Raw genomic sequence first — 20,027 nt, 5'->3', positions numbered from 1 at the left:
TTAGGATTTTACACTTATGCCCTGTGAGGTTAGGAGGCAGGCTTTTAATTCGTACACTGTTTTTCTTTGAAGGTCAGTATGCGGTGGTATAAAAGGAACTGAGTGTTTATCTCTCTCAGTGTTTTTCTGGAAGAGACTGGATAAGACAAATGTTGTCTTTTCTTTCAAAGATTCAGAAAACTTGTCAGTAGAACCACACAGACCTGCTGTAGCTTTTTAAGTTAGTTTTAGACCACTGGATCAATTCCTTTGAAGGTTATAGATCTACAGGGTTTCTATTTCCTCTTGCGTCAATTTGGAATTTGTAATTTTTTTTGGAAAAGGATCAATTAGTGGGAGATAGCAAATGACCAGTCAGCTCTAAGACTTGTGGAAAAATAACATCTTATAGCGATTCATGCTACCAACACCTGGAAGGTGGTAGGGGGAAGATCAAAGTGAATGCTTCCCAGGGTTTTGTATTATTCAGGAGGAAGAAAGAGCTATTGATTGTCTTTATGCTTGGAGTTGAGAGTACATGTTAAAAATGTCAGTGTAAACACCTAAGTCACCTAAGTAGCATAAGTAGACTATAAATGGCCAAGTTTGCAGGGGCAGGGGGAGAATGAAGAGAATGCAATCAACCTGATAGGAAGCAAGATGAGAGGAAGCAGAAAAATCAAAGAGAAAGCGTGGTAAAGAGAAAGCATGTCACGATGATGATTTTTAGTTTTTTTTTCCCTTAGCGGTGCACATGCAGGTCACTCTGCACTGTGACTGTCTTCTCTCTCTCTCTCTCTATCTGTCTCAGCAGACTCTTCCCAGGACCAGCCTGGGTCACTTAATCTGCTTGTTCTCAGTGCCTGATATAGAGTAGGTGTCCAGTAAATGTTTGGATGAGAATGATCAAGAAAGAAATACATAAACACGTGGACAAATATGCCTTGCAGATAGAGCTATCCTAGCAGTTTCTGTGGCTCCAGGGAGACTTTTTTCTTTTTCTTTTTTTTTTTTTTTTTTTAAGATTTTTTATTTATTCACGAGAGACACAGAGAGAGAAGCAGAGACACAGGCACAGCCCTATGTGGGACTCGATCCCAGGACCCCGGGGTCACGCCCTGAGCTGAAGGCAGATGCTCAACCACTGAGCCACCAGGTGTCCCATCCAGGGAGACATTTAATCTGCACTTGCCTGGGTTGATCTGTGAGTTAGGGACTGAGGAAGGAGCTGCGGCCTTGGATATGATGTGGGGGAGGGGGAGGAAAGTCAGTGTGAGATGCCTAGATTGTAACCAGCAGTGAATTCCTCAGCTGTGTAGCTATTAGGCGCTTGGTCCATAGGAGGGTGGCCTTCAGGCTGCAAATAGGTGCTTCTCAAGCAGCAACACACTCACCATTCACCAGGGTGCTGGCTAACCCAGCAGTTTCTGATGCGGGAGGTCTGGGGAGGGGCCGAGACTCTGCATTTCCGACAAGCTCCAGGGACTATCCTTTATGGAGCAAGGCTTCCAGCTGTGTCACCTACACCGAGGCTTTCCCTGGATGCTTGGGGACCACACAGTGGCCCACTGCCAGGAGAATAGGCTCAAATGGAAACCGTTCTCACTTCTGGGGCTGTCAGCAGTGAACGAGAACATTCCAAGGCCGCGCTGGCCAAGAGAGGGGCACCCCTTGGCCCCAGACGTGGGTTTGTGACTCCAGCCGTGTGCGGGGCCCAGGGCCCCAGGGCGGCATGGGTTTGCCCAGCTGCCTGCCTGGTGAGCTCACTCTTCCTCATTTTCCCGTTTCTCAGGCTCAGCCACATGGCTTGTTTGGACACGTTGTATCCTGGGAAGCTCTCCTCTTTGTGATTCACATGTCACTTGTCACTGTTCTCCAGCACCAGTGCTCTTAATCTGTGCAATCAAAATCCCATTTCCCTGCCTGGTTCCTGGGAGGCTGCTCCTCACTGTCACTGTCGTCCCCGAGGTCCTCCTGTTGGTGTGCTGCCCCCCGGGCCAGACAGGCAGGCTTGCTCCCGACTCCCAGAATCCTGGCATAGGCACCGGCTGGTGACTATGATGTCCTAACACCCACTTTTTTCTTCCTTTTTAGTCTCCCTCTTTTTAGAGAAGTGGCACGAAACCAGCGGGCCGTGGCCCAGATTGCTGGTCAGCCACTAATGCACTGAATCCGGGGCCATACAGACCACGGGTGCCAGCCCCGGCCTTAGGTGCCCCCCACCCCCAATTGCTGTCCCTGTCACATCTTGGAAAGGTGCAGACGGCCGGTCTGCTACCTTTGTATCAACTCCTGTGCATTGGAGTCGGGGAGGCTTGTGGACAGAAGGATCTTCTTATGCGTAAGTGATGGAACCTGGGGCTTTGATGAGTGGGGTCTGGCTCCAGGGCTTTACAGAAAGCGTATTTACAAGCCAGAGGAAGCTCTGACACGGCAGTACAGTGGGAAACTGAAATGCCTTTAAGGCTGTCCCAAGACCCTGGGCCGGGCCTGGACCTGGACATCAGGGAGCCCCATCCTTGGGCAGAGGTGATGCAGCCAGAAGGGATGCGGCTCATCACCCCGGCCTGGGTGCTGTGAAGCGGGCTTTCTGTGGTTAAAGCAGCTGGTGGAAGGGGTTCTGCATGCCACTTTGGCTGATGGGGCCCCAGCCTTCCCTTTCGTGTGCAACTTGGCTGGACAAGCTGTTGGAGCACGCAGTGTCTGCACCAGGCAGGTGGGTAGCAGTGCTGAGTGAGGCACGTGGGGACACCAGAGCAGTGTCCCCAGATGGCACGTATGTTTAGCTGCACAGTGGAAGCACCTAGCAAGCTTGAAAGATGGCCATCTCCAGGTCTCTCCCCCAGAGATCTGTTAAATGGGTTTAGGGATCTCCAGGAATCAGGGCGATTGTAAAGCTTCCAGATGATTCTCACAGGCAGCCAGGGTTGAAAGCCACCGCATCAGAGGATGGCGGAGAAGGGGGCCACAGTTCTCTTGATCCTATCAGGTGCAACTTCAGTACGTACAGCCTTCTAGATTTTTCAGGACATGGTTGAAATCTTAAATCTTTTCATGAGGAATTTCCTGGGTGTCATATGTAGGCTCCTGGTCTCTGACACATACTGGGCTGGGATCCATCTGTCTGTATGTTGACTGTGACACATGGCCGAGTATGTGCACCTGCCTTCACTGGTTTTCTATTCGTGTTCTTGGCCCTACTCTGTAAGAATAATGCTGCTTCACGCAGACAGACCGTGGCGATTCTGGCCCTGTTCCTTGGTGCCCTCTGGCCTCCTGCCAGGGAACATCCCAACAATGGCCTCCGAGGGGGACCCTCTGACCTACTGGGTGACTCCCCAGAGCCTGCGGTTGGGCTGGACCTCAGGGTGGCGGAGAATTGGGTAGAGATGGGGAAGTGAGAATCCAGAATATAGTCCCCATTTTAGAGAAATGGCACGTCCCAGACTTTTGTGTATTCTTCCTCCATTTCCCAGATTATGATCTGCCTGTGAGGGAGCCTGTGCCCCTCTCTCCCCGGCAGCCTCTTGATTTGGGGATCAGGCCAGAGGGATAGCCTCTTAGCTTGTTCTCTCTCTCTCTCTCTGGGGTCTGACCAGAAGCCTGGCCAGCCCCTGGGTGCAGCCCGTGAAGGCAGGAACTGGGAACGAAGAAGGAGCAAGGAGCCAGGCTGGGAGCAGAGGGGCAGCTGATCCAGGCTGGTGGGTGGGACTGTGACTCTTGGGGAGGACGGGCCTGTGGTCTTTATGTCCTAGTTACTTAGTTTTTCCTAACAGACCTCAATGAATATGTGACTGTCTAAAAATCTGCCTCTGAGAAGGCCCGGGGCATCTTGTCTACCACCGAAGGGACCGCCTTGAGTGGCGCAAGGGTCATGGGAAGGTCTGGGCTTTGGGGAATCCCGTGTTACTGCACTGCTTCGTGATTCAGGTGTGCAGACCACGGTGGAAGCTTCAGAATCTGGTGTTGCTGCCCCGTGTTGTGCATGTGACCTGACATGGCACTTCCATGTGGCAGGCTTGGGTTGTGGTCAGAGTGGGGGGCAGGGGAGGACTTTCTCCCTGCTGTTCCATTCTTTTTGTGGTGGCTTATGGCCAGGTCCACCTGACACATTTGGCTTGTGGCTGTGCCACTGTGACCCCTGCTCCCCTGGTCAGACTCCCTCCTCTTCTGTGTGTAATAAAATCTCCCTTGGCCTCGATCTTCGAAGGACATTTGGGATTGCACTTAGGGCCCACTTGGATAATCCAGGATCATCACCTCCTCGTTTTAGAATCCTTAGTTACCTCTGCAAAGACCTCCTTCTTCCAAATAACATAACATTCACTGCTGGGTGTGGTTCCTGAGCTAGGCAGGAGGCCTTGGGAACCCACATGGTTTCTAGGACACCAGAATGCCAGGGCGTGCAATTGAGGGTCTGCTTGTGCCCTGGCCTCTGCCACAAGAATCCCAAGTGTGACAACAAGACTTACAGCCCCACAGGTCACAAAGAAACTGACCCAGGAGGTCCCAGAAGGTGGAGATTGAGTGAGAAGGCTGAGAAGTTGTAGCAGCCACCGCTGCCACTGCCGGCCCCTGGTATTTGAAAAATCCCATTATCTGAGCATCTTTGAACTTGGGCTGGCATTTACATGACTAATTTGGATCTGGTGAAAGCCGTGTTTGAGAAATGAAAAGGGAAGTGGGGACTAGCACCCCCGCTACAATGGGGCCCGCTTTGGCAATGTCTTGGGAGGGAGGTGACTCACTGGGGTCTGAGCAACAAAGGGGCTGCTGTGGCTACAGGAAAAAAATAAAAAGCCCTTCCTCCGCCCTTGGCTGCCCCTTGGAAGTGGGAGCCCCAGGCTGGGTGCCCTGAAGGAGGCGTTTGGCCCATCCTGGTGCTGCCATTTACGAGCTATAAATGTGGGCACGCATCTGGGGCACACTGCCGACCGTTTGAACCTCAGTACCCTCCCCTGTAAAATGGGTATAATTATAGAACCAGCCTCATGGGGTGGAGTGAAGAATGAATGGGTGCAGCCTTGTAAACCGGAGAGGACAGTCAGGCCCATGCTAGGTGTCACGTAAGTGCTTCCTGCTGTGGTTGCAATGATCTAGGAACAGAGATGTTACAGGTCACCTGTCCCCCTTGTTGGCATGCATGTACATCCGGGCTTAGAGCAGGGCCTTATCATCCTCCCTGCCCTGGATTCAAGCTCCCTGTGGACAAGGCCCTCTGTCTCCCCTGCTTCTAGATGGTTGTGTGGCTCATTGTAAACGTGCAGCGGCATTTTCCTGATGGATGATTGAGCAAATCCATGGGCTCTGCAGATGACGTCTTGATGCAGGTGGTCCCAGGCCCCAGAGGAGCTCAGACATCATGTCAGGGCTTCCTGAGAGAGCATTGCTTCTCTGCTTTGGAGCAGAGATGTGGCTTTGGCAGAGAATGCTGAGTGGTTGCAATAGAGGAGTTGGAGAAACACTTGGCTGTGTCAGACAGAGAGGGTAGGCTAGCTGGGGCTTGCCTGGGGGACAGGAAACAGGGACGCATGTGGGTACACACAGAATCACGCCAGATGCCGCCACGCCTCTGCTCATCATTTTGATGGAGGTGGGAGGGAGTAGGGAGTCCTTTTGTCAGAATGAGAAGAAGTGGTGGAGGAAGGCCCTGCCTACCTGTCCCTACAGGTCCCCAGGAAACCACTCCAGAGTCACCCTCTGCTGCCCCTTCTTGATGCCTTCTGGGAAACCCAGCCAGCAGGTGGGACCTCAGGGAGATGTGCAGGTTGCCCTTGCTTGAGGACCAACCTCCGGGGAGGGGTTGGGGGGGCAACCCCTTGCAGTCTGCAGGGCTGGGCAGGGCCTCCTAAGCACCCCTCCCCTTCTCCAGGCCACGCGGCTACTGTTGTCCTCACCCCGAGAGTACAGGAAAGCCCGGGGAACCTGCAGGAGCCTAGAGGTCAGGAGGGCACTTATTGTGGGGCCTGAGATCTCTGAGGTCTTCAGGAATTCTCCTCAGCTCGTGGTGGGTCAGCTCCCTCTGGGGGGAGGGAAGAGAGGGGGGGATGGGGATGTGAGGGGCACTGGCTTGCTAGTTCAGCAATTCTCAAGACCAGGAAGCAACCCAACAGAAAGCAGAATTAGCCATGTTATTTGAAGTTGTGCACGTAAAGGAGTTTGTTAATTTTTTTTATCGAGTTACAACCGATGTACAGTATTACGTTGCAGGCTTACAGCTTAGCACTCTGATATTTTTATACGTTACAAAACGATCACCGCAATAGATGTAGCCACCATCTGTCATCATGCAAAGTCATTACAATATTAGTGACTTTATTCCCTGAGCCATACTTTATATCCCTGTGACTTATTTATTTTATAACTGGAAGTTTGTACCTCTTAATCCCCTTCGCATAAAGAGATTCAAATGATCTATATCCGCCGCATTTATGCACCTTCTAGAAGCAAGATGCATGTTAGGTATCTTTAAAGTCTGTGTATATTTTCTGTGTATCAAATGAGAAGCATTTGAGGATGTTTTTGGGTTAGAGAATCCAGTATCTAACAGGATGGTAAAAAAAAAAATTCTCCTTAATTGTGGGTCACAGCCTCTTTCTGATCCCCAAATAACCTATGGTTGAACTTTCTGTGGGACTTGGGTCAGGGTCACTGGGACCAACTAAGGCCCAGTCATCGTTAGACTGCACCATGGTTTCTCACCCTAGGCATGATTGGCATTGGGGCCCAGGTCGCTCTTTGTTGTGGGCGCGTGGTCTTTTGTGTCATAAGTCTTTAGTGGCATCCTCTCTCTCTGCTTATCAGATGCAGGCAGCTCCCTGTGGTTGGCATAATATTGACTCGTCCCCAACCACCCTCAACACCCCCATACACACACATCCAGGATGTCCATGTCTTAATCCCTGCAACCCTTGAGTTTGTTAGGTTATAGGGCAAGAGGAACTTGAGGTTGTGGATCAGATGACTGCAGGATGGGGAAATTATCCTGCATTACCCATGCAGGCCCAGTATAATCGGAGGGGTCCTTACAAGTGGCAGAGGGAGATGGTAGAGAGAGCATCAGAGACACGGCCGTGTGGAGAGGGCTGGACACCCCATTGCTGGCTTTGAAGACATAGAAAGTGGGGCCAGCAGCTGAGGAGTGCAAACTGCCTCTAGAAGCTGACAAAGACAAGGGAGCATATTCTTTCCTAGAGCCTCCCCAAGGAACACAGCTCTGCCACCATCTTGGTTTGAGCCCAGTGAGGCCCATTTCTGAGCCCTGGAACTCTAAGATAATAAATCCATGTTGTGTTAAGCCACCAAATGTGTGGTTACTCATTACAGTGGCAGTAGGGAATTGACACACTGCCCTGCTCTCCCACCCCTATTGTGGCAACCAGGAAATGTCTCTGGACATTTCAGAAGCACTGGGTCTAGGGAGCACCACATTGTTTCCCCAGAAAACCATGGGTGGGGGTGGGGTGGGGGAGGATTTCTGTGTTCTGCAATGAGAATGAGGGTGGGAGTGTGGATGCCCGGCAGGTCTGGTTCTGGGAGGAACCAGTGGTATAAAATGGAGTGAGTGCCACAACCGCTCCCCCAACTCCCCCCAGAGGCTCCTGGAGCTGTCACACTATCATTAACGGCACAGCGTTCCTGTGCTTGTGCATATTTGGACAGAACTAGAAGCTGAGCTATCTTCCAACTGCACCATAAAAGAGAATATAAAAACTCAATAAAACACTGAAATGTCAGCCGAGGTAGCATTGCTAGCAGAGGCCTTGGCTGGGAGGGACAGCACGCTGGGTGCCCTTGGCAGTTTGTGGAAGTCGTGGGCGGGAAGGAGAGGCCGGGGAGCCCAGCCCATGCTAGGGGCCACCAAGCCTGAGCCCTGGGCCAAACACACAGCCCCCTGGACCCAACCTCAAGGCTGTGATGCTGTTTATTTTGCTGAATATGACATTCATGTGGTTCTGACTTCTTCTCTGTGATCCGTCATCTCCGTATACTTTTGGAGCCATAAACCAAGCAAAGCGGCTTTGAAGTCATTGTTCTGGGGGTAAGTAGGAAGTTATGCTTTGCCAGGGTTCTTTGGGGGCAACCACGATGCGCCCTTTGACTTGAGAAGTGCTCCAGGAACTGAGTGTGAAGTGGACTGGCGAGGTCCATTCTGGTCCTGGCTCAGGAGCTAGGATGGACCAGAACAGAGGAGTGGGTATGCACAGCCACAGGCCCCTCCCTGGTCCTCAGTTGGTGGCAACCACTCTTCCTCCCAGGTGTCCTGATGCAGCAACAGATGGTTCTGTGTTACCTCCTGCTTGCTGCTTCAGGTGCTCAGACGGAGCTCTGGCCCTTGCCTCCTCCTTGGGGTAGGCTGGAAAGCAGAAGTTAGAAAAGAAATTTTAAAAAAGAAGAAAGAGTCCAGGAACATGTGTGATACGGAGGAAGACGTTGTCTGTTTCCATGGCATTTTGACGTGGAAGGGACATGGGCCAGACCATTCCCTGATGGGCTGGCCTCGCTGGATCAAACCATATACAGAGGCTGGTGGTTCCCAAATTTCAACATGCAGTAGAGTCACTCCCCAGGAGGGCTTGTTAAAACAGACTGCAGGACCCGCTTGCAGAGTTCCCGATTCAGGAGGGCTAGGCTGAGACCCAAGGGTTTGTCCCTTCTAACAAATTCCCAGGTGATACTGATGCAACTAGCAGGCCCAAGGTCGAGAACTTTTGGTTTAGGACAAGAAGAGGGTCTTTGCAATGAAAACTGGTACTGATAACGAACAGTTCTCAGGACTCTACAGTGGGTGCACTGGGACCCCATGGTTGATCTGAACACCACTACGAGGAGACTATGCCATCCACTGTGTGATTTTTTTCCCCTACAAGGTGAAAAATTGCCTTTTTTCAATTGTCATGCAGTAACATGGATTTTTTTTGAGTGTACAATTCTACACATGTATAAATTGATGTAACCACACCCTCCACCAGGATATAGAATAATTCCATCACCCCAGGAGCCTCCCTCTTGCTCCCTCTCTGCTCTCACTGCCATCTCCACCCCCCACAAGTCATCCATACCTGTTTCTTTGTCTTTTTGAGCACATCACGTAAATAGGATTGTACAGTATGTAACCTTCTGAGACTGGCTTCTCCACAGCCACGTGTGAGATGCTCCAGGTCACTACATCCGCCGTTGGTTCCTTTGTGTTGGGAGTCGGGGCCCACCATATGGACGTATGGTGGCCTGTTCTTTATTGCCTGTCATTGGTCTTTGGGTTGCTTCCAGTTTGGGGTGACTATGAATAAAGCTACTATGCATATTCGCATTTATGCATGAGATTTTGTGTGGACATGTCTCCCTTCCTCTTGGGTACATACTAAGGAGAGGGATGACTGGCTTGTATGGTGTGAATGTTAACCTTATAGGAAACCACCACACTGCTCTCCAGCAGGGTTGCACCATTTTGCATTCCCAGCAGTGTCTGGGACTTCCAGCCACTCCGCATCCTTGCTGACACTTGGGGTTTGTCATTTTTTTTTAAATTCCATTCGTTCTAGATCAGGCCTGGTTTTAAAATGTGTGGATGAATCTCAGAAAGGCTCAGACTTGTCCAAGATCCCAGCCTCTTGGTGGCTCCTTGGCTCCAGGCCTTTTACCTTGAAGGCTGTGAACATTCTGGATGGTGGTTGCACTGTACGGGAGCTAGGAAGCCAGAGCTTCTGAGTGTGACTGGAGTTCCCACAACACCCAGGGCATATGTATGGGAGAGTAAGGCCCTTGACCAGAGACTAGGGAATCCAGAAGAAAGCAGAAAAAAGAGATTACCCAGAAGGAAAGAGGTACATCCTAGCATCACAGAGGTGGAAGGCACTAGGCTACTTCTCCGTCCCTATGCTCCTCGGCCCCCATCTTATTTTTAGGCTGAGGCTCAGAGAGATGAAACAGCTGGCCAGATGGGCTCACTGTGTCTCTTGACTCTACGCCTGTGGCAGAAGCCACCTTTGTTTCAGGGCCACCAGCGGCTCCCCCTTGATGCTGGAAGAGTAGAGCTTTTGCAAATTGATGTACCTGGTCAGGATCGTCATACTCCCTTGGTGCCCTGGCCTCGGGTCTGCTCCAGGCAGGAGTTGGCATTAGGAAGGGGGCTTTGGAGGGGCGGCCATGGTCACAACTGAACCAGAGCCGGTGACTTAATGGGAGGGAGGGAGGTTCAACTGAAGGGAAGGTCCTTTCTCCAGAGGCCATCCCGCCCACCCTCAAGGGGACCGGGCGCAGCTGCCCTGGAAGGCTGTGGACATGCTTTCCCGATTGCAGAATACTTCTCTTTCGTTTTGAATATCATTTGTTTGGTTGCCATGGCAACGCCGAGTCTCTATTTTAATGCTAACCTGCGTGGCTGCAACTTTCTATATATAAATGCTGCTTTGCACAGTGAATTAGCTGATGCCACGGGAAGCAGTGGATGTGGAGACGGTGGCAGCAAATGACCAGTGTGTCAGCTTTGCAAGAGGAGGGACTGCAGCGGGGCTGAGGTGAGTGGGAGCCCTGGGGCAGGTGCTCGAAGCTCATTGGAGCCCAGGGACAGCCAGGTGGCCCCGCCAGGCCTGGTGTCGGGAAGCCTGCCCTGGAGAACCTCTGTGGCCAGGTGCTGGGCTCTGCTCTGGAGGAACCCAGGCTGATTCTTGTCTGCCTTCCTCCTTCCTTCACTGAGTCTGGGTCTCATGGTGGGGGGAACCCCGAGGCTTGAGAGAGCACAAGCCACTTGGGCGGGGGTGGTATCTGCGGTGCACTTGGTGGAAAGCGAGTTCTTCTTGTTGTCTTCAACTTACCTTGGTTTTCTGTTCAGGATCTCCACCTCTTCTGTTTTGTTTTTTTCTTAATTCCTGAGTGTGGCCAGGCCTTCCTGGGGCCAAATGGGTCCTGCCAAGTGGTGCCAGTAGAGTCCTCGGGAGAAGCCTGGAAGGGGCTTTGAGAGTCAGCAGGGTCAGCCTACTGGGGGAAGCCCAGAGAGGTGCTGTGACCTGCCAGATGTCACACAGCTGGTCAGAGACAGAGTGGGACAGCAGTCAGGTCCACAGGGATCTTCCGATGAGGGTGAGGGGGCACATTCTGTTGTGGAGTCGGGACGGCCGTGGGTGTACACTCCAGAGCTACGGGGGCTGCAGAGCGGGAAGCACAAGCTGGGGGGGGGTGGGTATGTAACAAACACAAGATTATGTAACAGCATCTGAAGCCTCTTAAGGCTTCTGGAAAGTACATGCAGGTGGGAGTCTAGGAAACAGGGATTGGCCTGGAGTCAGACACTTCCTGTGTGACAGTTGTGTTAGCTTCTCTCGACTTCCCTGCCTGAGCACCGGGTGTACAGATTCTCCTTGCAGCCCTGTTGTGGTGAGTCCATGTTGCAGCAAGTGTGAACCTGCCAGGGACCTTGATCAGGCCCTGATGAGGGGGTGATGCGTCCGAGCACAGAGCAGTTCGGAAACTACACGGCTCCGTCCCGCCCATGGCAGGGATGGGGTGCTGCCAGGAGCAGAGGAGTTCTCCGAAGATGGGGATTGAAGCAAAACGCGGTACAATTTTATCATATTAGAAAGTCTCGCTCGGGCTGCTGCTTCTTTGACATTAAGCATTTGACAGATATTTTAAGTGCATTGGATCCAGAGGCTGGGACCCTCTTCTTGAAAAGAGAAGATCTGAGGGCGCCTGGGTGGCTGGTGGAGCGTCTCCCTTCGGCTCAGGTCGTGATCCCGGGGTCCTGGGATCGAGTTCCGCATCGGGCTTCCTGCTCACTGGGGAGTCTGCTTCTCCCTCTGCCTCTGCCCCTACTCATGTTCTCTCTCTCGCTCTCTCTCAAATAAATAAATAACCAACCAATCAATCAATCTTTTAAAAAGAGAGAGAGAGAGAGAGAAGACCGAGGATGCTAAGTGCCCGGGAGGGGCACACACTCCTGGGAGGCTGGGAGAACTGGGAGCATTTCTCTCTGCCTGGGTGGGTCTCAAAAAGTGAAGCAAAGGAACCTTTTAGAGGAATTTCTGATGGAGAGGCAGGTAAAGAAAGGGGTCCCTAATGAAAGGAGCTCTCGACCTGGTAGAGCAGCGTGTCGGGATCTGTGAATCGCGAGCCGCACGCTGCATGTGATCAGCGTTAAGCAGCACGGAAGCCGGATGGCGGGGTGCCGGAGGGCATCGCACGCGGTAGGGCGTGCGCCGCTGCGCGGAACTTGGGCTTCGTGTGTCTATTGGGTTGTGAAGGGGAATGGGCTCTGCACTGCGGGGTGAGACTTTGAGAAACAGAGCTGGGAAACTGCCTGGCCTTGGGTGGTGCCTGAATGAGCCCGAATTTTCTCCTGCAGATACATGGCCGTGGATCTCCTTCCCAGGGAAAAGCCGGCAGGAGAGAGGAAGGCTTCTGAGCAAGAGCCCCACGCGATCATCATTTTGAGACGTGGATGTGGTGTCGTGTGCAGCGCAGATGGGGCGGCAGGGCAGTGGGGGAGTATGAGGTGTGGGGGTGGGTTGGTGGCGGCCGTCCTCCCCGGGCTCCGAGGTCCAGAGGACAGCTTCCTGTGGGTGGACTGAGAAGGACATTGTGATTCTTGCAGCAGTTGCCCCAATCACCCTGCATTCGTCCCAGAGGCTCCAGAGCCCCGCAGCTCTGTGTCGTGCACTCCTCCCACCAGGATGGGTCCAGTCTGCCTTCCCACCAGGCACTCACTGGGGTGCAGGGGTGCTGGCTTCCAGCTACTTGGTCATGCTGCTCCAAGGCAATCTCTCTGCTCACAGGGGCAACAGTGTCATCTTGCCTTTGGACGTGTGGATGGATGCACATCTGTCCTTCCCGAGGCTGCTGGGCCTGGCTCCCTCAGCAGGGTATCCAATCTCAAAGCTGCTGCTGTTTTTTTTTTTTTTTTTTAAAGATTTTATTTATTTATTCATGAGAGACAGAGAGAGGCAGAGACACAGGCAGAGACACAGGCAGACGGAGAAGCAGGCTTCATGCGGGGAGCCTGATGCAAGACTCAATCCCAGGACCCCGAGGTCACGCCCTGAGCCCAAGGCAGATGATCAACCACAGGGCCACCCAGGTGCTCCCCAATCTCTAACCTTCTATCAGGCTGCTTAGTGCATGGCTTTGCCTTTGACGCCATCTCTGCCCTGCTCCCTGCTGGTGGTGCATGCCTCACTCCTTAGGCCATATTGCTTCCTTATGCACCTGCTCCCCTTCCAAACCTTCTGATCAGCTGATGGGGTGCCACTTTCCCATAAACAGAGCAGGACGGCCTTTCAGAGGCACTCGTGCCCCAGAAATCTTGTCTCGTGCTTCCCTTCCAAGGAAAGTGAGACCCAGGCGGGGGCGCATAGCTCTGGGGTGAGAGGAAGTCAGCCACACATTTGCGGCTCTTAGGATCCCTGGACGCGGGTGCCCAGCTGCAGCCGGCAGGCAGTGTTGGTGGTAAGAGGTCTCCGCCAAGGGATGGTTACCGTGGAGTGGGAGCAACTAATTCATGCTCTTAGTCTAGGATGGTGGTATTCGATTCTTTAAAAGCCAGGGAGCCCTCTCTCCAAACAAGTGTTTCTGCAGATACCCAGCAATTTTGCAACGAGCTGCACGTCGGTGGCCAATGGGCAGAATGAAGTTCGGGACCGTGGGAGGTTTTGTGGTTGTTTTATTTTGTTTTTGCCCGTGGTTTCATTTTAAAGCCACTGAGTTGGTTTGCCAACATCTAAAAAATCATCAGATTACACATTCAAGATTCAGATTCCTGGTGTCTCATGCAAAAAAAAAAAAAAAAATGAGCAGCTTTGGTGACCCCCATCCTGGGCGCCCTGCAAGTGTCAATGTGCTGGTCACAAGGGGTAGGTTTTCCAGAGTGCCACAATTCTCACCCATCTCTGCTGTTCACCAGCACAAGACCGGTGATGGGATAGTGACCATCATTTGTTTTTTTAAAGACTTATTTATTTTAGAGAGAGGGCAAGAGGAGGGGCGGAGGGAGAAAGAGAGAATCCCAAGCAGACTCCCTGCCAATTGCTGAGCCCGATGTGGGGCTCGATCTCAGCAATCCCGAGATCGTGACCTGAGCCAAAATCAAGAATCGGCCACTCAACCAACCGAGCCACCCAGGTTGCCCGTCATTCTTTTTTTTTATTTTTTCAAATTGAGGTAAAATTGCTACATAACATTTGTAAGTGTGGAGTGTAGGTACAACGTTCTATTTCAGCGTCCGTCTGCGCTACAGAGAGATCACCCTCAAAAGTCTAGTTAACATCCATCACCGAACAACTGACGCCTCTACCCATTTTGTCCACCCCCAGCCCCCTTTCCTTCTGGTAAACATCGGTGGGTTTTCTGTATCTGTGACTGCACGTATGAGGGAAATCATATAGTATTTATCTTTCTCCATCTGACTTGCTTCACTGAGCATAACGCCCTCCAGATCTATTCACTAGTTCTGCTCTGATCTTTATTATTTCTTTCCTTCTGCTAACTTTAGGCTTCGTCTGTGCTTCTTTTTCTCGTTCCCTTAGGACATAAAATTAGATTGAGATTGTTCTTGTTTATCAGGCCAGTCTGTATCGCTATGAACTTGCCTCTTAGAACTGCTTTTGCCGCATCCTATGGATTTCGTTCTGTTGTGATTCTGTTTTTAATGGTCTTTAGGTATTATTTGATTTCTTCTTTATTTCTCTGGTGAGCCCTTGGTTGTTGGCATGTTGTTTCATCTCCCCACGTTTGCGGTTTTTCCAGTTTTCTCCTTGTAAATTGATTGTTAGTTTCATACTATTGTGGTAGGGCAGGATGCTTGATTGGATTTCTGTGGTCTTCAATTTTTTTGAGACTCGTTTTGTGGCCTGATATTTGATCTATACTGGAATATGTTCCATTTGATCTATCCTGGACTATGTCCCATGTGCACTTGAGAAGAAGGTGTGTTCTGTTGCCCTTGGATGGAATGTTCTGTGTGTCTGAGGCTCAGAATGTGGATAGAGTGCCTGCGCTCAGTACTGTCATGTTGCATCCTTTTAAGACCAAGAGGTGAGGAGAGACAGGGATCCCTAGCTGAAGAAAAGGAGTTGAGGGTTTCACCCCACATGACTCCTGGCATGGTCCCATGCATGCTTCTAGGGCTAGAGTTGTTTCCTTTTGTGGGATCTCAGCAAATCCTAATCCCTTTTTATCCAGCCACGTGCTCTTCAAGCACTTCTGCCTGTGGGTCCCATTGGTGTAACAGTGATGAATAAGCCCCAGTGCCTTTGACTGTCATAGAAAGAAAGATAATAATCACTGGGATCTCTTCTTATGGGAGAAGTGGTGTGTGACCCTAGCAGACAACGGATTGAATGATGTCGAGAGAGATCAGGCTGGCTGCTCAAACGCATCAGAGGTAACCAGGCATTTGTGGGCTGGGAGTCCTTAGGGGAAAATAATATACCAGTTCATTTTTTAAAAAGATTTTATTTATTTATTTATTCATGAGAGACACACAGAGAGAGGCAGAGACACAGGAAGAGGAAGAAGCAGGCTCCATGCAGGGAGGGAGCCCAATGCAGGGCTTGATCCCAGGACCCCAAAGTCATGACCTGAGCCGAAGGCAGACACTCAACCACTGGGCCACCCAGTCATCCCAATATACCAGTTCTTTAAAAAGTATGGGTAAGAACCAACTACATGTGTACATTCCACATCAAGCATTGGTCGCTCAGACTGCTTTTGTCATGGATGATTACCTCTGGCCTCTGTCCATGTTCTCTCTGGCTAAAAAACTTGAATTACATTGGTGGACAAATTAGGCAACTGGGACAGTGAGTCTTTTCTGAACGTATTTACTTGAAGAGCCATAGGCCCATGAGGGGCCTGGTGACCCTTCCCCAAGCCTTGTCTGGTTCCTTTGTGATTTGGGGGCCCCTGACAGTATTTTAGCATGTAAGTAGGCTCCACACCCTTCATGGAGCCCAGTGTGGGGCCTGAACTCATGATCCCGAGATCAAGACCCAAGACCTGAGGTGAGATCAAGAGTTGGACACTTTACAAAAAAAAAAAAAAAAAGAGTTGGACACTTTACCCACTGAACCACCCAGGCACCCCTGCCTATACCTTTTTGTCTCCTGCTCTTCCTGTATCCTCCCATCGGTGGCCAGGTGTCCCCAGGGAGATAAGACACCCACTTCTAGGGGGGACTGGCAGGTCCTACTCAGACACTGGGGGGATCGCCATCCATTCCTCATGGTGTGAATATTGGGTATGTTTTCTGTGTCCGGGGACACATTTGAGTAGAACACTGTTCTTGATCTTGGGGACTGAGGACCACTCACCGTAGCTGTGCAAACTAGAGCAGCCTTGGAGGTAGGAGAGGACCAGTGCACCTGTGAGGGAAGGTATGGCTAGGGCCTGGGGCTGCATCTCCCAGAGGACAGCAAGAGGTGAGGTGCTAGGCCCACCAGACAAAGCAAGGCAGGTCCCCATCGCAGCTGGAGCTTTGAATGCAGACTGGCCTTGCCTGCTTGCACTGAAGGCTGCTCTCAGATTGTGGTTCTCAGTCAACATCTTTCACCCTGGCTGCTGGTCAGGGCTCATTTCCGTGGAGATGTTTATCTTGGTTCTTTCCTCCCCTCCTCTGGCACCTCTCCCTCCAGTTAGCAAACGAGGCCTCCCGCTGGCCATCAGCCACCACCCTCTACCATGTGAAGTTGATAGGGGTTTGGCTGCCCATGGCCTCACTCGAACTTCTCCCTGGAATATTTGCCCTCGGATAGAGGATTCTCGGTCACTGGGTGTGTTGGGAGTGGCCTGCAGTGAGGGGGAAATGGCATCATTCTTGGAGACAGGACACCAGGTTCAAATGGGTTGTGTCCTCTGTGTTGTAAAACCTTGGGGAAGACCTCCACTTATTCGATTGTGGAAGGAAATTAAGATACTTCTCTACAGTGGGCACCTGGGGGGGTTGCTCAGTGGTTGAGCATCTGCTTTTGGCTCAGGGCGTGATCCTGGGGTCCTGGGATCAAGTCCCACATTGGGCTCCCCGCAGGGAGGCTTCTTCTCCAGACTCTGTCTCTCTCATGAATAAATAAATAAAATCTTAAAAAAAAAAAAAAAAGAATATTTCCCTACAGCGTTCTTGTGAGGGTCAACTAGGCTACAAGATGCATGAGTGGCCAGCTTTCCAGAGGCCCCAGCGGACATGGCGTGTGTGGGGGTCCATGGATTTGACTGTCCTCTTCTGATGGTCCTCTAGATCCTAAACTTGTCCGCTGAGCCTAGTAATTCCGTTTCCCATGCCATTCCTCTTGCTCCTTTGATGAGCTTAGTTGTGTACAGACGGTAGAGGTGCCAGCCTGCACACATTAGCCTGGGCTGTTGGGAAAAACCCAGTCGGTGCCATGGGAGTGACTCAGTGCTGTGATCTCGGCTGTTGACTTTCCCCAAGGGTTGCTCAGTGATGGGAACATATGGGGCAAAGCTAGCATTTCTGGAGTTGCAACGGTGGTTTGGGCCTTCAGGTCTTTGCAAGAATTCTGGGAAGGCGATGGTGCCATTTCCATTTGTATGTGCAGGAAAGAGAAAAGATGAGTTTCAAAGAGGTGAACTGACTTGCCTGAGATTATGTGGCTGGAAGGCCGTGGAAGGCGTCCTTGAACTTCCTCAATGCCTGGCTGGAGGTTAGAAGCTGGGTTTGGGGACAAGCCAATGGATGCCTGTGGCTGGTCTCTGGGGTTGCGTCTGCTGTTTGTCCTCGCCCACACCTCCAACCCGTCCATGCACACCTTGTTTTGGGAATTTCTGTTGCAGAGTGGCAGTTGTGGTTTCTGGAAGTTTCTGGAATCTTCCAGACCCCCTCATTGGAATGGGGCTTTGCATTTCAATGAGTGGAAAAAGAGGCAGAAGAGGATTTGCCAAAGGGAAAATCAAGTGTGTTTGTTCACTCCCCTTGTGTGCACAGATGTTTCCTCCCTCCCTACACAGGGGGCTCCCTGGCTACAAACAGATGGGAAATGGGTCATGGTTGACCAGGGAGCTGGACTAATTGGAGGTCGGCTTGCACAGAGCAGTGTTAGGGTCAGCCTGGGAGTTGTGCTAGGTGGGGCTTTGGCTCTTGCCGTGTTGTGTGACCAGAATTAGTCCTTAGCCATGCCAGCAGCATTAGCACCAAGATTTAAGGCAGCCAGAGAACAAGAAGGAGGCCAGAGAGCAAGAAGGAGGGCACTCTGTGCTGGACTAGGGGAGACTTTGCATCTGTCTCTGGGTTCAGTTTCCTAATCTGTAAAATGGCAGCATGGGATCACATGATCTCTGGGGTTCCTTCCTTCTCTAATTTTTGTGTCAGCCTTGCACTGGACCAGAAAGTTCTTTACCATTGCCCATTTTGTCTTTTTTTTTTTTTCAAGATTTTATTTAAAATATTTTTTAAACATTTTATTTAAAATCTCCAAAGAGGGAAATCGTACCACAGCTCCAGAGAGATGTCACCATGTGATGACGTGGGCTCCTCTCACCCATTTTATTTTTTATTTTTTAAAGATTTTATTTATTTATTCATGAGAGACACACAGAGAGGCAGAGACACAGGCAGAGGGAGAAGCAAGCTCCCTGCGGGGAGCCGGATATAGGACTTGATCCCAGGACACCGGGATCACGCCTAGTCAAAGGCAGATGCTCAACCGCTGAACCACCCAGATGCCCCTGCCCATTTTGTCTTAATTCATTTTCTTAAAAATAAAATCCCCTCAAGTATCCTTACCCTTTGAAGGATAGTACAACAAACCCTAATCTGATAAACTTCATTTTAGGGGATGGCACCTGAGAAAGGATATATCAAGGGCAATTTTATTAGCAAATATTCTCTAAATATTTTAAATAGCGCTGTATTCCTTTAGTTAGTTCATGATGGAATAAAGTAAGATTTTTTTTTAAATGCATCAAAACTGGGGCGCCTGGGTGGCTTAAACGTCAGTTAAATCTGTTAACTTAAGTTTAACTAAGTCAGTTAAACATCTGACTCTTGACTTCGGCTCAGGTGATGATTTTGGAGTTGTGAGATCGAGCCTTGCTTTGAGGTCCACTCAAGCACAGAGCCTGCTTGAGATCCCCTCTCTCCCTCTCTTTCTGTCTCCACCCCAAAGCATTACAATTAATATGTTCATTATAGAAAATGGAGAAATACAGAAAAGCAGAAATAAGAAAGAGATATTTAGCATTCTTTTCATCCCCCCCCCTTTTTGCGTATATATCTGTCTACACAATTGGGATCATATGGTATATTTTAGAATTGAATATGCTGATCTGGGGGGGAAGGCAGTATTTTCTTGATTGTAAAAATAACTTTATAAACACATTTAAAAAAATGAAGAAAGGTTTTGACTTGTAAAATTACAAATAAATAAGCATTTTAAATGTGATAAAATGAATACAATTAAGATAGTTGGAGGAATCCCAGAATACAAAGATAACGTGCGTTCACATTTTCCTGGGTTTCCTCAGTGCTCCCTTGGCCGGGATGGGAAGGGAGGGGTATGGGGTGCGTCATTTTCTACCTTTGACATCATGCTGCGTACACTGGTTCTTTTCAATTTTTTTTTAAGGATTTAATTTATTTATTTGAGAGAGAGAGAGCATGAGCAGAGGGAGAAGCAGGCTCCCTGATGAGCAGGGAGCCTGATGTAGGGCTCGATCCCAGGACCCCAGGATCATGACCTTAGCTGAAGGCAGAGGCTTCACCTGCTGAGCCACCCAGGTGCTCCTGTACTCTGGTTCTTAAAGCAGGAGCAAGTCTTAGAAGGTGATAGAACCTGGGGTTTTGCTGATAGAAAGCATTGGCCCCTGAGTGGCTGATTTGATTGGTCTTTCTGATCTGGGCAGGAGGGGAGGCTTGGTTCATTCAGCGTGAGTTTTGAATATGCACAAGGCCATGTTTCCAGCTCCTTGGCAAGCAGAGTGGCCACGGTGGTGCCCTACACGGCGCAGTGTTGCTGGGGTGGATGAGTGACAGAGGCTTTGTCTGGAGCTGCTCCCAGTGCAAGGTCCCCAAACTTCCAGGAGCAACACCAGTACCAGCACATGCTTGG

The 20,027-nt window shown here is 50.7% G+C and overlaps 1 protein-coding gene across 12 annotated transcripts in view; it reads left to right on the top strand.

Moving 5' to 3' along the window:
* Positions 1-20,027, top strand: part of GAS7 (growth arrest specific 7) — a 209,607-nt gene that overhangs the window by 76,950 nt on the left and 112,630 nt on the right. Inside the window, exons 1-2 of one of the 12 annotated variants that reach the window (XM_072730351.1) lie at positions 10,393-10,496; positions 12,320-12,451. The exons of 2 other annotated variants lie outside the window; for them this stretch is intronic. In XM_072730351.1, coding sequence (XP_072586452.1) covers positions 10,408-10,496; positions 12,320-12,451 — 221 coding nt within the window. In that variant the 5' untranslated portion in view covers positions 10,393-10,407. Of the gene's footprint in view, positions 1-10,047; positions 10,497-11,118; positions 11,535-12,319; positions 13,052-20,027 lie in introns of those variants that run through there. 9 more of the 12 variants (XM_072730355.1, XM_072730352.1, XM_072730354.1 and 6 more) reach the window with 9 other exon arrangements.

This window comes from Vulpes vulpes, chromosome 12 (genome assembly GCF_048418805.1).
Source record: "Vulpes vulpes isolate BD-2025 chromosome 12, VulVul3, whole genome shotgun sequence".
NCBI classification, from domain to species: Eukaryota; Metazoa; Chordata; class Mammalia; order Carnivora; family Canidae; genus Vulpes; species Vulpes vulpes.
This window is presented reverse-complemented; position numbering and strand designations above follow the sequence as displayed.